The sequence below is a fragment of the Microcaecilia unicolor genome, chromosome 11 (assembly GCF_901765095.1).
Source record: "Microcaecilia unicolor chromosome 11, aMicUni1.1, whole genome shotgun sequence".
In the NCBI taxonomy this organism is placed as follows: Eukaryota; Metazoa; Chordata; class Amphibia; order Gymnophiona; family Siphonopidae; genus Microcaecilia; species Microcaecilia unicolor.
In genome coordinates this window covers 40,616,917-40,630,782 of record NC_044041.1, presented here as the reverse complement: position 1 = coordinate 40,630,782, position 13,866 = coordinate 40,616,917, and the positions used below count along the sequence as shown (strand labels likewise).

General features: G+C 42.6%; 1 protein-coding gene across 2 annotated transcripts in view; it reads right to left on the bottom strand.

Annotated features, from left to right (window-relative positions):
- Positions 1-13,627, bottom strand: part of DDX55 (DEAD-box helicase 55) — a 28,228-nt gene extending 14,601 nt beyond the window's left edge. The window contains exons 1-10 of one of the 2 annotated variants that reach the window (XM_030219862.1): positions 13,501-13,627; positions 11,370-11,420; positions 11,187-11,273; positions 10,651-10,742; positions 10,505-10,567; positions 9,056-9,205; positions 3,358-3,547; positions 1,152-1,234; positions 628-759; positions 274-366 (exon numbers count right to left, since the gene is read on the bottom strand). In XM_030219862.1, the coding sequence (XP_030075722.1) occupies positions 274-366; positions 628-759; positions 1,152-1,234; positions 3,358-3,547; positions 9,056-9,205; positions 10,505-10,567; positions 10,651-10,742; positions 11,187-11,273; positions 11,370-11,420; positions 13,501-13,599 (1,040 nt within the window). In that variant the 5' untranslated portion in view covers positions 13,600-13,627. The remainder of the gene's footprint in view (positions 1-273; positions 367-627; positions 760-1,151; positions 1,235-3,357; positions 3,548-9,055; positions 9,206-10,504; positions 10,568-10,650; positions 10,743-11,186; positions 11,274-11,369; positions 11,421-13,500) is intronic. The other variant, XM_030219863.1, reaches the window with a different exon arrangement.
- Between the last annotated feature and the right edge of the window lie 239 nt (positions 13,628-13,866).

Here is a 13,866-nt window from a genome sequence, read left to right as displayed (position 1 = left end):
TACAGGGGAATTTCCAAAAGAAAGTTGCCCCAATGGACAAAACATCAGCCTTCAACTGGAGAAAGGCCTTTCTACCACACAAGGCACATCAGTAAACAGTTGGACCTTCTGTCTACAAAACAATGTTTTATTTATTTTAAAATACTTTTAGCTCCTTTCCTAAAAAAAAAAAAAAATTACATTCAAGGTAAGATACAATCATCAACAAAAAGTTTAGTTACGAGAAATTCACCTGCTACACATCTAAAACATCAAGCATAAAAAGTATCATACCTGGCACTGCTCGGAGGGTCGTACTGCAAAACCCAGTTTACCTCTGGAATGTCTATGCCACGTGCCATCACATCAGTGCACACTAAAATTCCACTGGAACAAAAAGAACAGGTCATGCCAGGGTGATGCGTCACAGAGAAATAGTTTTAAAAAATACCATGCTACATGCTATATCCACAGGCCCTTCAACTGGAACTTTTCAGCCATTTCCCGCTGCTATTATTTTTAAAGTGATGCCACAGTGTTTGGACAACTGGCATGGGTTGGCAGCCAATCACAGAGAAGCAACATTTCCCGTTTTAATCTCTTCGATTCACCTGATCTTCTCAATTGCACTATCCCCAAAATGCTCACCTTGGCAACTGCCGAAATTCAGTAAAAATCTTGCTCCGTTTGTGTTTCATTTTTCCATGAATGCACATGATTTTCACATTTTTTATGAAGCTCTCTAAGGCTTTCCCATAAAATTCCACACAAGCACATGTACTGTAGGAAAGAGCAAAAATAATTAGTATAATGGGTTTGTGTGGAAGTACACATTCATTAACAATAAAACCAGGGGGTTAGCTTCAAGGTTGTTATATGTGTAACTTGACTAGACTTCTTTCAGCCCCTACAGTGTACACAAAAGGTATTAAACCCTTCCATGTTACCATATTATCCGCACATTAACGATCTCCTTCTCCTTTTTTCACTCCCTTTTCTGTTGCTTGATATCCTGCACATAACAAATGGTTAATAAACCAACATACCACCCTCAGCCTCTCTTTCTGATTAAGGGGACCTTATTCCCTTTCCTCTGCGTCTAAACTTGTCTCCCTGCAGTCCTTCACTAGTGCCAGACACAGCCATTAAGAGGTTTTTTTCTGGGGGCTCACCTGAAGAAGATGAGATGTTTTTCCTGCTTGCGCTGGCGGAGGAAGGCCACAAGGTAGTTAAATTTTTCATCTGCTTTGCATGTCTATGTAAAGTAAAAAGCACAACAAATTTTAAAAAGTCACACATTTGAAAATGTATTTATTTCTGTCAGGCTTTCTATGGTTCCTTACAACAATAACATAAAACAGAGACAAACATTACACAAAGTATGTGAGAAAGTGGAGGAGTGGCCCAGCAGTTAGAGCAACAGTCCAAGGGCTAGGGAGCCAGGATTCAAATTCTGCTTCTCCCACTGACGCTCCTTCACATTCTATTACTTCATGTGCACTTAAGATTATGAACAACCCAACACGGGCTGTGTTTCGGCGCACAAGCGCCTCAGGGGTCAAAGTGTGTCTTCACAATATATGAACAGGAATATTCAGACAGTCTGAGTACATTGCCAGCCACCACAGAGCGTTTGTTCAATCCTACCAGACGCTGTCTATGTGAAAACTGCCAAAACTCCCGGAAAGGAGGTTTTCTCTGACTCAAAAAGAGGTAGGCCAACCGAGGCGCGTGAAGCACCTGCCACAGCACCAGCATGCAACATGCCTGTTAAGGAGTCAGTTTCCGTTAAAAAGGAAACTGAAACTGCCTCTACACCAACACTTGTGGGAATACTGGTGATTCCTGTGCAACCAGGGACTTGGGACTCCCCACACAATTTACAACGCGCAGAGAGTTTCCATGCTGCACATCTTGTACTGGAGCAAACGGGAGGACATTGTGCATCCCTGTGCAGTTAGTCCCAAAGCCTCAATGACCCCCGAACTAAGCACTTCCACTGCCTACAGAGGACTTCCACCGCACAGAGAAGGAACTCGAATCTCCCCCCCCCCCTCCCAAAACACACATACAAAGAGCGCATTCTCCTCACCGGCTCCCGGAGTGTTTTGGGGGGGGGGGTTGGGGGGGTTGTCATTATGCTTCTCAGGAGCGCACAGGAAGGTTCTCAAGGCACCCAACAGAATTGGGACCGAGGCACCAAAGTCCTCCCAGCAGTCGAGGGTCTTGATGGAGGGACACAGCAACCTGGGTTTTCACCCCAGGGGTCCCAAAGGACCACTGCCCCTCAAACAGATTTCCCCACGAAGACAGCAGGCTGGGAAGTATCCCAACAAAACAAACACACTGAAAACTGTTTTGATTTTTGTTGAACTAAAATCTAGGCAAGTGCTTCCCCCAAGAATCTGCCCAAAGGAAATTCTCCTCTTCAGGCCTACCGGACTGGCTGCTCGATTACCATCTGCTGGACACAGAGAACATGCAGACTGGCTGAGGAGTGGCACAAGATTATTATACAGGTCTTAGAAATTGTGTTTTCAGTCTCCATCTGCTGATAGGTGAGAATAACCCATGTGCCAGGAGCTAGACCAGTCTGGAAGGCCAACAAGGAACTTAACGTCTTCGCTCTGTTCAGTCAGCAAAACTCGCCCCTTCCAAATGTCGAATCATATCCCCAAATATTCTATGTTCTGAGGACACAGCTTGCTCTTGGCTACACTGACCACCTGTCCCAATCCTCCAGAAACCGGACCACCTGATTCATGACCTACTTGCTCTTAGAATTACTTTGCTCAAATCAACATAAACCCACACACCTGGACTGGTCTGGAAGGATGCTAAGAAATTTTTTGTTTTGTTTAGCTTCCCATGTCATTTACAAGATTATTTGTTTTATTCTGTGTTTTTTCTTTGCTTCTCGGGGCAATGATGTCAGTAATGTGCCCTATTGTTCAAATAGGGAACTCTACTGAGCAATAGGGTATACTATTGAAAACATAGGAAAAAAACATGAAACTTTTGTGGTTTTCTCCCTTAATTTCAGGTTAAAAATTACAAGAAAGGATATGGGAAATATTACATTTCCCATGTTGTTTCAAATTAATACACACCCCTATTAATTATTCCATTTCCACCACCAAAATGCAAAACCCAGAAACCAACAGTGATCGCTACAGAATTGTGTTAGTTTACAGGAAAGCAAAACTGGTTCCAAACACAATTTGCCCATTTCCCAGAACAAAAAATGTGACTTTTATCCAGTGAACACAGCATTTTTGTCTTGAAAATCCTACAGTAGTCACACATAGATTAACTAAATATTTTTCAGAACTGACAAGGATCACTAATATCCAATGATCTAGCGGACAAAAGTCTTACCATGTAGTAGTTCTGAAGGCGAGTGGGTGTCTTCTGACAGCTACTTGCGGCCACCCCTTTCTCCTTCACTGTAATGCGTACTGGATTCCGTAGACCTGCTCTTACCAGGTTCTCAACTTCCTGGGTTTGAGTAGCTGAGAATAAGCCTGTTCGCCTCTGCTTGGGTAGGAACTCCAGGATGGTATTTAAACTAAAAATAAATGTATTCATCCATATATTTTCATTCAGGATAAAATATACCTGCTAGAAATAAGGCACAAATATATCAGTATCTGAAAAACCCATGAAAATGTGATTGTTACAGTGGTCTTGGATTGTTGCCAGGCCTTGGAGAAAGAAGATAGTTGGTGGCTGAGAAGAATCAAAGAGGCAAGATAGCAAAACACCCTAATAACTTCAATTGAGACAAAGGGCTCATCCTAAACAAAGCATGGTGACCACTCATCCAAAATAAATTTAGCAAAGAAAGGACTGGGGCCAAGGGCAAGCATCTTCTTCCCCCCTCCCAAAGTTTTAGAATACGACCTACAGAAATTCCTTCCTCCTCCAGAGTCAAAACTGTCCCAATTAATTTCCAACCTCATTCCCGCCAAAATTCAAATTTGTGGCGAACAGATTGTCCCACCTCAATTTCCTAACTAAATTACCTTGAACTCCAGCCAATCAGGTTTGAGGACCCACTATATATAGACTGCAGACCTCACAGCATACCCTGAAGAAAGCCACAGCATGATGGCTAAAACGTCAGTTCCACTTACTCAAATGTGGTAAGACCCAGACAACTGCAACAATCATGACGCCAGCCACAGAAGTCTGAGAATCATGAAAATGTGTTTAAAAAAAAAAAATGGACTACGGTGGCAAGTCTATAAATTGGTGACAAGATTTAGGTGCCCCAATGCCATACGCTTCGTGTCAATTCTATAACAGCTTGGTACCAAGATTCCACTATAGTATGTCAGTGTAAGCTGAAATTGGCACACCTAAAGTAAAGGTCAAGCAGTTATGCCAAGACAATGGCAGTCATAACTGTTGGCACCTAACTGTGCCCTGAAGAGTGTATAACTTAAAGCAATCTATAACTTACTAGCATATTCCAGTGACCCGCCCATATTTACACCTCCCTTGCACTTATGTGCTAAGTGATGTTGGTAATACGTTAAACAATAGTGCCTAGCACTTTTGCTTGTAATTGCCAGTTAATAGCACTAAACACATTAGTAGTATTATTTTATAACATACACATGCAATTAGTGCCAATTTATAGAATCGCCCTTGAAAATTTTCAGCAAATCAAAATTATAATATCTTCCCCAACTTTTAAAAGATATATATCTCACATTATCTAAAACGCTAAGCAGGTTACAACCAACATACCTATCCATCCTTTAAAATAATACAATTAAATTGGGAAAATATTTTTGCTCTTTTTATTGTGCCATGTTATGGTGTGGATTCTCTCTTCAATCTCGGGACTACTATGCTACTACAGGCAAGAACCTAATTATTAAATTATATAATCTCTTCCATAATCCATATTACTAAAGCATGCATTTACTGTTTTTTTAATGCAAGCAAAATCTATTCCAAAACAGATGGTAGACCATAATCTACTTTTGCAAGAATTAAGTGATATTGGTATTACTGGAAATGTTTTTTAAGATAGTTTGAGAGCTCTTTTACTACCAGAGTCTCAAAGTCACATTAGCAGGGCAGATAACAGTATCCTGGGTAGCCAAATGAAGGGTTCCACAGGAATCCCCTTCGACTCCCATACTGTTCAATATTTTAAACAGAACATTAGGAAACAAACTGACCAGTACTAGAGTCAAAATTTATAGCTATGATAATGATCAGGCTCATTTTCGAAGAGAAGGATGCCCATCTTTCGACACAAATCGGAAGATGGGCGTCCTTATCGGTATAATTGAAAGCCGATTTTGGACGTCCCCAACTGCTTTCCATCGCACAGATGGCCAAATTTCAAGGGGGCGTATCGGAGGCGTAGCGAAGGTGGGACTTGGGCGTGCCTAACACATGGACGTCCTCGACCCATAATGGAAAAAAAAAAAGGCCATCCCTGACGAGCACTTGGATGACTTTACCTGGTCCTGTTTTTCTTACAACCAAACCACAAAAAGGTGGCTGAAATGACCAGCTGGCCACCGGAGAGAATCGGGGATGACCTCCCTTTTACTACCCCAGTGGTCACTAACCCCCTACCACCCTCAAAAAACATCTGTAAAATACTGATTGCCAGCCTCAGATGTCATAATCAGGTCCATCACAAAAGTATGCAGGTCCCTGGAGCAGTTTTAGTGGGTGCAGTGCACTTCAGGCAGGCGGACCCAGGCCCATCCCCCTCCCTACCTGCTATGTTTGTGGAGGAAACAGTGAGCCCTCCAAAACCCACCAGAAACCCACTGTACCTACATCTAGTTGCCCCCCGTCACCTATAAGGGCTATGGTAGTGGTGTACAGTTGTGGGTAGTGGGTTTTAGGGGGGGGGCTGGGGGCTCAGCACACAAGGTAAGGGAGCTATGTTCCTGGGAGCATTTTATGAAATCCACTGCAGTGCCCCCTAGGGTGCCCGATTGGTGTCCTGGCATGTCAGGGGGACCAGTGCACTACAAATGCTGGCTCCTCCCACGACCAAAGGGCTTGCATTTGGTCTGGTTTGCATTATCGCCGAAAATCAGAAACGACCAAGTCTAGGGATGACCATCTCTGAGGATGACCTAAATTTCAAGATCTGGACATCCATCTTGTTTCGATAATACAGGTTTCTCCGTCCCTCCATCGGGACATTTTGCGAGGACGTCAACAAAACTTGGGCATCCTTTTCGATTATGCCCTTCCACGTATCCTTACAGATCCTATTTTATAGTTACTCAATGGACAGCCTACCATTAATTTAGAATATCTTGTAAAGATAGATAAATGGGTAAGTCCCCATTTACTAAAACTAAACACTCATAATTTATAATATCCTATAAACTAATTACATGACTGGGAAATATGCCCACAGCACACCCATGCTGAGTCCTTGAAGTCAGGCACTACAGTACTTAGATGCTGCTTTACAAACAGCGCATAGTTCAAATAGGCACCTAATTGTCAATTAATGGTGCCTCTGACATGCCTAAGGAGCCAGCTTATAAAATTGCCCTGTATTGTTTAGCGCGATTCCTGTTCTCTTAGCTGTCCCTATTCCCACTGTTCCTTTTTTACGATACCTTGGGGTGATCTTGGACTCGCGTTTATCTTTCGTTGATCAAATCTCTCAGGTCCTCAAATGTTGTTTCCTTTCATTACGTCGTTTACGCTCCATTCGTAACCATTTAGATTTTCAGTCCCTCCATACTCTTATTTATGCCTTTGTCATTTCCCAAACTAATTACTGTAATTCTATCTATGTACATATCCCCATGGTCCCAATTAAGTCGACTTGAAACATTACAAAATACCTGTGCACATTTTCATTGTAAGGCAAAGAAGTATGATCATGTTTCACCCCTCCTACATAGTAACATAGTAGATGACGGCAGAAAAAGACCTGCATGGTCCATCCAGTCTGCCCAACAAGATAAACTCATATGTGCTACTTTTTGTGTATACCCTACCTTGATTTGTACCTGTCCTCCTGATGCATCTCTAATGGTTACCAGTAGAATTTTGTACCCACTTTAAAATTTTGTGTTTAGTCTATAAAGCTCTACATCTTGGTGTCCCCTTGTACTTGTTCACGGTTATTATTCCTTACACCCCCGCAAGGGTTCTACGTTCTCTTGATTCTAATCATCTTGTTTTACCATCACCCAAACAGGCTCATTATGAAACAAACCTTTTATCTGCAAACAAACCTTTTCCAGAGATGGGAAGATGGTAGAACTAGAGGACATGAACTGAGGTTGAAGGGGGGGGGGGGGGGGGGGCGCAACGCAGGAATAATGCCAGGAAGTATTTTTTCACAGAGTGGAGGTGGTAGATACCTGAAATGCCCTCCCCATGGGAGGTGGTGGAGATGAAAACAGTAATGGAATTCAAAAATGCGTGGGATAAACAAAGGAATCCTGTTTAGAAGGAATGGATGCAAAGAAGCATAGCGGAGATTAGGTGGTAACACCGGTAATTGGGAAGCAAAGCCAGTGATGGGCAGACTCCTATGCTCTGTGTCCTGATTGTGGCGGAATAGATTTGGATGGGTTGGAGTGGAGCTTTTCAGGGGCTTTAATGACAACTTCTGGTTTTAGAACAAGGACCGCGCCAGGCAGACTTCTACAGTCTATGCCCTGAAAATGGCAAAGACAAATCAAGATCAGGTATACATACGAAGTATCACATCATACCTTAAGTAATGAGTTTATCTTGTTGGGCAGACTGGATGGACCGTCTAGATCTTTATCTGCCATCATCTACTATGTTACTATGTATGACCTGCCATTTGAGGTTCATTCTGAGTTGTCCTTTGTTAAATTTAAAGCTTTATTGAAGACCCATTTGTTTCACTCAGAATTTAGTGGCTCATTAGAGGTACATTAGCTACAGACTGAGTTGGCTTCTGCAATTCATAATTATGTTGCTGTGAAGAAACAGTGTGTTTTAAGTCTGTAAAACATATTGGATATTTGCATTACATCTTGAAATGTATTTCTCCTATTTGGCTAGCAGGTGGTGCTTCTTTGCTGTAAAACTGTTACAGAAAACGTAATGTTTTTTTCTTTAGTTTTAACACACAAACAGGAAGCAAAAAGCAGCACATGTTTGAATTTTTCTTGTTCTGGGCTCTGATTGGACTAGGAGCTTATTTTTATTTGAAGTGTACTGGCTTTTGTCCAGTCTTAGCCAGGGAGAAAAGAGAGACAGATGTCTTTGCTTAGGCTCGGTGAATTATATGTCCTAATCTTCCCAGGTACTTTTTAGAAAGTAAACAAATATTTAGTTAGTGTTATAAGTGATCCGTATTTCAGTTACCTTTATTGTTTACTAAATTAACATTCTTTTGTACACTATTCAATTTTTAACGACAATAAACAATTTCGTTTATTGCCTCTTTGTCTGGACAGAGAATCCTGGTGGTTTGTGTGTTGGGTCTGTGAGTGCTTTCTGGGAACTGTGGGACTACTAGGAGTGTGGCCTCCAGTAACCTAGAAATCATTGGGGATAATTTGAAAGCGAGAGACTTGCCCAAAGGTGGTTGGGACCCAGTCGGTGGGAGGAAGGTGCTAGTGTAGAGCATGAACAGCAGGAGAAGGTGGACCTGATCTTTGCTGAGGATAGACCCTCTAAGTGGCCGCGAGGTAACCCCAGGCGGGTGGCTAGGCATTTTGTGACAGTTGCTATGACAGAGTTGCTTGTTTTGGCTTTTATCTTATCTTTTCTCATTCAACTGGTGTTTCATTCTTTGTCTTAGTTATTTAATTTTATTGTAAACCACCCTTTTTTGGCAATTGTGGTATATTGAGTACTTCAATAAACATAAATAATAAGACAGGACTTTCAGTGCTTTCCACATTACCTCATTAACCCATCCAATTTGCTCTGTTCTATGCCTCTCCCTCGTACTACCACTTCAGGTATCTGAAAACAAATTTCCCTGATATCAGCCTTGAGGGAAGATGCTGATTTATCTGACTTCAGTCCTGTACCCACCACTTCCCTCTATATGTGTCCCAAATAATTTCTGTTCACTATTTACCTGGCTTCAAACCCCATGTCCAGAAGTCTATCTGCCTCATCCAGAACCAGGACATCCAACGCTTTCACACAACTCGCCAAATGCAATCCATCTGCTTTTCTTCTGAACATGTCCACCAAGCGACCTGGTGTGGCAACAATGATGTTTCCACTGTTGGACAAATGTGTTAAACTCATTAGAACATTTTCACTTTAGATTCTTTCTCAAACTGCCCAAATTTACCATGAATAAAAGCATTCTAGAACAGACAAAACCATCACATTCTAGGAAGGTCTAACACAAGGGTTCTCAACCCAGTCCTTGGGACACACCCAGTGTTTGTTTTCAGTTTCTCCACAATGAATATTCATAAGATAAATTTGAATGCATTACCTCCATTATAGGCAAATCTATCTAATGTACATTCACTGTGAGTATCCTGAAAACCCGACTTGCTAGGTATGTCTCAAGGACTGGGTTGAGAACCACTGGTTTACCATTTCTATACTTCATTTAATTAAAAATAAATACAATGGGCTGGCCTCATAGCAGTTTTGAGCAATGTTATATGAGGAGACATGGGTTAAATTCCTGGGTCAAGTCTCCTAATCTCCATAGAGAGACAGCATTTTTACATCTGGGGGCTGGGGTAGCCCCTATCATTGATCAACTCTGACAGCGGTTTCCAAACCTGGTCCTGAAGGCACCTCAGCCAATCAGGGTTTCAGGATATCCACAATTAATATTCATTAGAGATTTGCATGCAAATCTCTCTCATGATTATTCGTTGTGGAAATCCTGAAAACTTGACTGGCTGGGGTGCCTCCAGGATCAGGTTTGGGAATCACTGAACTCTGCTTTTCAGCCCTTAATTGGCTTATGCAAATGAGGCCCCACATCTCTCGACAACCCCAAAATCATCTGTGTCAAGGGGGAGGGGGTTCAGTCTCAGCCATCACACAATAGTGACATCTAGTGACTGTATTTAGAGCCCAATATTGCAGGGTTCTGGAAGGAGTCCTGATGCATAACACCTTGCTGAGGATTACTGGTACAATGACTGGGTCAGATGATTTGTTATAAGAGAATATAAGATGGGGGGGTGCATATCCAGTTAGTTGTAACTGAAGGCTTTTGGTACTGGACTCCAGTCCAGATTTGATTTAGCTAGAAGTCCAAAAGTTGCAAGAGAAAACTTCCAGGTCCCCCTCCTCCAAAAAAAAATATTAGAAAGTGCATCTCACGAACCTGGTGTGCTGATTTCATTCATCTTTTCTGATAATATTCTAATAAGAAGGTTAAAAACATTTGTTCAATTTTAAAGCTACTTTTTTCCAGTTTCAGACAGACCAAGAACTGGAAATTTGAAGGGATTATTATTCCCTGAATGCTCCACTTATATTCAGGGAATATTATTATTAGCCATAAAAAGAAATGTTCACTCCATATGTATTTTGCCCCAAAACTTACCCATGTTCCTTAAACCTTTCTACATCTTCTGCTGGATTACTACCACCAATTAGAAGTATCTGACTAAAACAAGAAATAAGTTTCATTCAAATAATGCAAGCAGAAAGGAAGTGTATAAACAGTGGATGCCACAGACATGCACTTACCTTAACTGGGGGAAATGTTTTGTGAAATGTGAGAGGACCTCATTGATCTGAATCGCAAGTTCCCTTGTGGGAGTTATGATAATGGCTCCAACCTACATATCAGGAATGAAATGCCATCTTTAGGCACATAAATATCAAACTGTTCAGACCAGCAATCAGTGTAGTTTCATTAAATGTTGGGGCGAGATAGAGCTCCTACTGAAAGCGGGTTCCAAAGAGTGAATTAGAAAAACAAATTTCATGCATGGAACAACCTTCCACAGAGGTAGCGGAGGCAAGGGCAACAACAGGATTTAAGGCCTGGGCTAAGCATACAGAGAACCCTTAGTTGCAAAGAGATAAAGAGAAAGCCAAAAATCAATAGATGTCTGAATCGTTGCGAAAAGAAGCAAACGGAGGAGAGATGAAAGGGCATACAGTCATCATCTGCCATCACCTTCTAAATTCACTCTAACAGAAACAGTTTCCAGTCTGTCTGTTGGACCCCAGGTAGGATAGTCATATATTCCACTAAGGTATCCGTTTCAATAGCTTACCTGCATTTTCTTTAATTTTTCTTCCCGCCTTAAAAGAATCTCCAACAAGGGAATTACAAAAGCTAATGTTTTGCCACTGCCAGTTATCTAAAAAGAATCATTAATAACAAGACAGTTCACTTAATCATTTAATGGACTGTTAATACACAAGGAATAAACTAATGCATTCATAAAAGAACTCACCGCTTCAGCTGCAATGTCTTTATTGCTCATAAATAAAGGGATAGCTGCAGACTGAAAAACATTAGATATTAGAATGTTGAAAAACTCTCACATTTGCCCTCAACTGCACCTGCCCCAGCGGTGAAATTTACTATATGGCCCTACTTGACCAGTATTCTCTAAAAGCCAAGAGACAAGGATGAGGGTGGCCGCCAACTGGTTAACTCTGGACATCACTTTTGTCTAACTGGGGGGCACATGCCACTTTCCCACATGCCTACCATGGAGTTCCTTCTACCCAGGGGAGAAAGTTTACAACTTAATGACCCTTTAAGAGAACCTCTGGGTGAACCGATTCCTGCATTAGTGTGCCAGTATTGTGGGGCAAGAAATTAACTCCAGTTCAGAGGTGTAATTAACTATTCACAAAAAGTTACTTATGACGTTTACCATAAGCTGTATTAACATGCAACACTGCTCATTATTTTTAAATTCACATTGGGCCTATTTTCACTACATTATGGTCAAATACAAAACTAACAAGTTCCTCAGTTCCAGGAGGGAGATTACCAGAAAGTAAATCATTTTGAGCCACTACTGACAAAAATGTAGGCTAAATCCATATTTCTGACAACCTCATCCTGATGCATTATGAGACCTCAGCACTGATTTCAATGGGCAGAATCAGGGACTACAAGCACCACACTTTAGGATTTAAGTTCAAAAACAGGACTGACAAAAAGTTCTTCCTCCTGAACCTGGATAACTTGGTAGTTGTGCAAATAATGTAAGTTAAACACAATTAATTAATAATATATGCAAATAAATACATGCTAATTTACTCTTTAATGTGCATTAATGCAGATTAATAAACGAGACCCTCAGATTATACGGCATCTTCAGCAGAGAAATACCTACTGTATCTAAATGTAACTCCACTTGAACTCAGATTTGGGAAGTCCAATGATTAAAAAACTTTTTTTCTTTTTCAGAAAAACAGAATCCCAAACCATTTTTCTTAACAGAAATAGTTTCCCTAGGCCGGAGCTGAAGGCTCAAACCATCTCCCTGGCTGTCAACTAGGAATCTCCAAGTCTCTGGAGTTTTATACCCAGAAACACTAGCGTCCCTTTGCACAGCACGATATTCAGGCGACCAGTCTATGGGAAAAAGGAAGGCGCCACATGAGCAAGTCAGGGCAGGTCTTAGGCAGGGGTGACGGGGCTATCGCACAGGGCCCTGCACTCCTAGGGAACCTGCATCTCTGGCACGTCTGTCCTCCTGTCTTGGAACACCTCCCTGCTCCGTACCTTAATATGTGTCCACATTTCAGTAGAGAGAATCAGGCAGCGGTGGCGATTTTCATATCCCGTAAGCTGCTGATCCCAGAGACGCCAGCAGCTGCGCATCCTGCCCCCTTTTGATGTCACTTCCTGCTTCTGCAAAGATGGGATGCAGCAGAGAGGAGGCTCTGGGCACTGCAGCTTACTGGATATAAAAATTGCTGTCGCTGATTGATGCTCTCTGATGAAATATAGATGCACATTAAGCAATGGGGTGAGGTGGGGTTCCAGTGGCATAGCTATAGGGGGGCACAGGGGCCTGGGCCCCCAAATTGGCTCTGGGAACCCCCGCCAGCAAAGGTATCTTGCGGTGGAGGCGGGAGTCTGGGCAGGCGGCGGGGGTCGGAGGTGGTGGGGGAGGGATGGCTGCTACAGGAGATGGCTTAAAATGCCCCCCACACTTTGTGCTCTGGACTCCCCTCCTGCCGAGGGCTGGCTACATCCCTGGTTCCAAAAGCTCTAGTGGTTAGTGCAGTGGACTTTGATCCTGGGGAACCGAGTTCGATTCCCACTGCAGCTCCTTGTGACTCTGGGCAAGTCACAGCAAAAACCTCAGAAAGGCAGTATATTAAGTCCCGTTTCCCTTTTAAACTCTGCTAAATTATGGCTTATGGTTGCGAGCGGGTGGGGGCCAATTGAACTGGTCTGCACAGGGCCCCGCAATTGCTAAGACTGTCCCTAGAGCCAGTCCTCGCTTCCTTAACAAGTTGCTCGTTTCGTCTGTATTTTGGTGTTTGGAGTGGGGCTTGGGTAAAAACTGTGCTAGCAGAAGTAGGACTACGTACACCAGCATGCAACACCAGGCTCACCTGCACTGGCGTCATGTGAGTAAAGCACAGTTCCCGCAGTGTCTGCAGGACATTTTCATGCAGCCCAACCGACAAACTCTCCCAGGAGCCCTCCATCATGGCCCCACCACACCAAGCGATCTTCCGATTTCCGGCCGGTCATTACTCCGCCCCTCCTCCAACGCTATTGGAGGGCTGAGCGAGCACAGGAGTCGGCATGACGTCAAAATGTTGAAGCTACATTAGTCCCGCCTTCCCCGCGCAGTCGTTATCCCCGTACACCCAAAACAAAGAACACAAATCAGCTGCTGCATCCACATTCCATTTTTATTTTATCTCATATATTTTCAGACATACAGATTTGTGCAGCATATGTACACAGAGGAA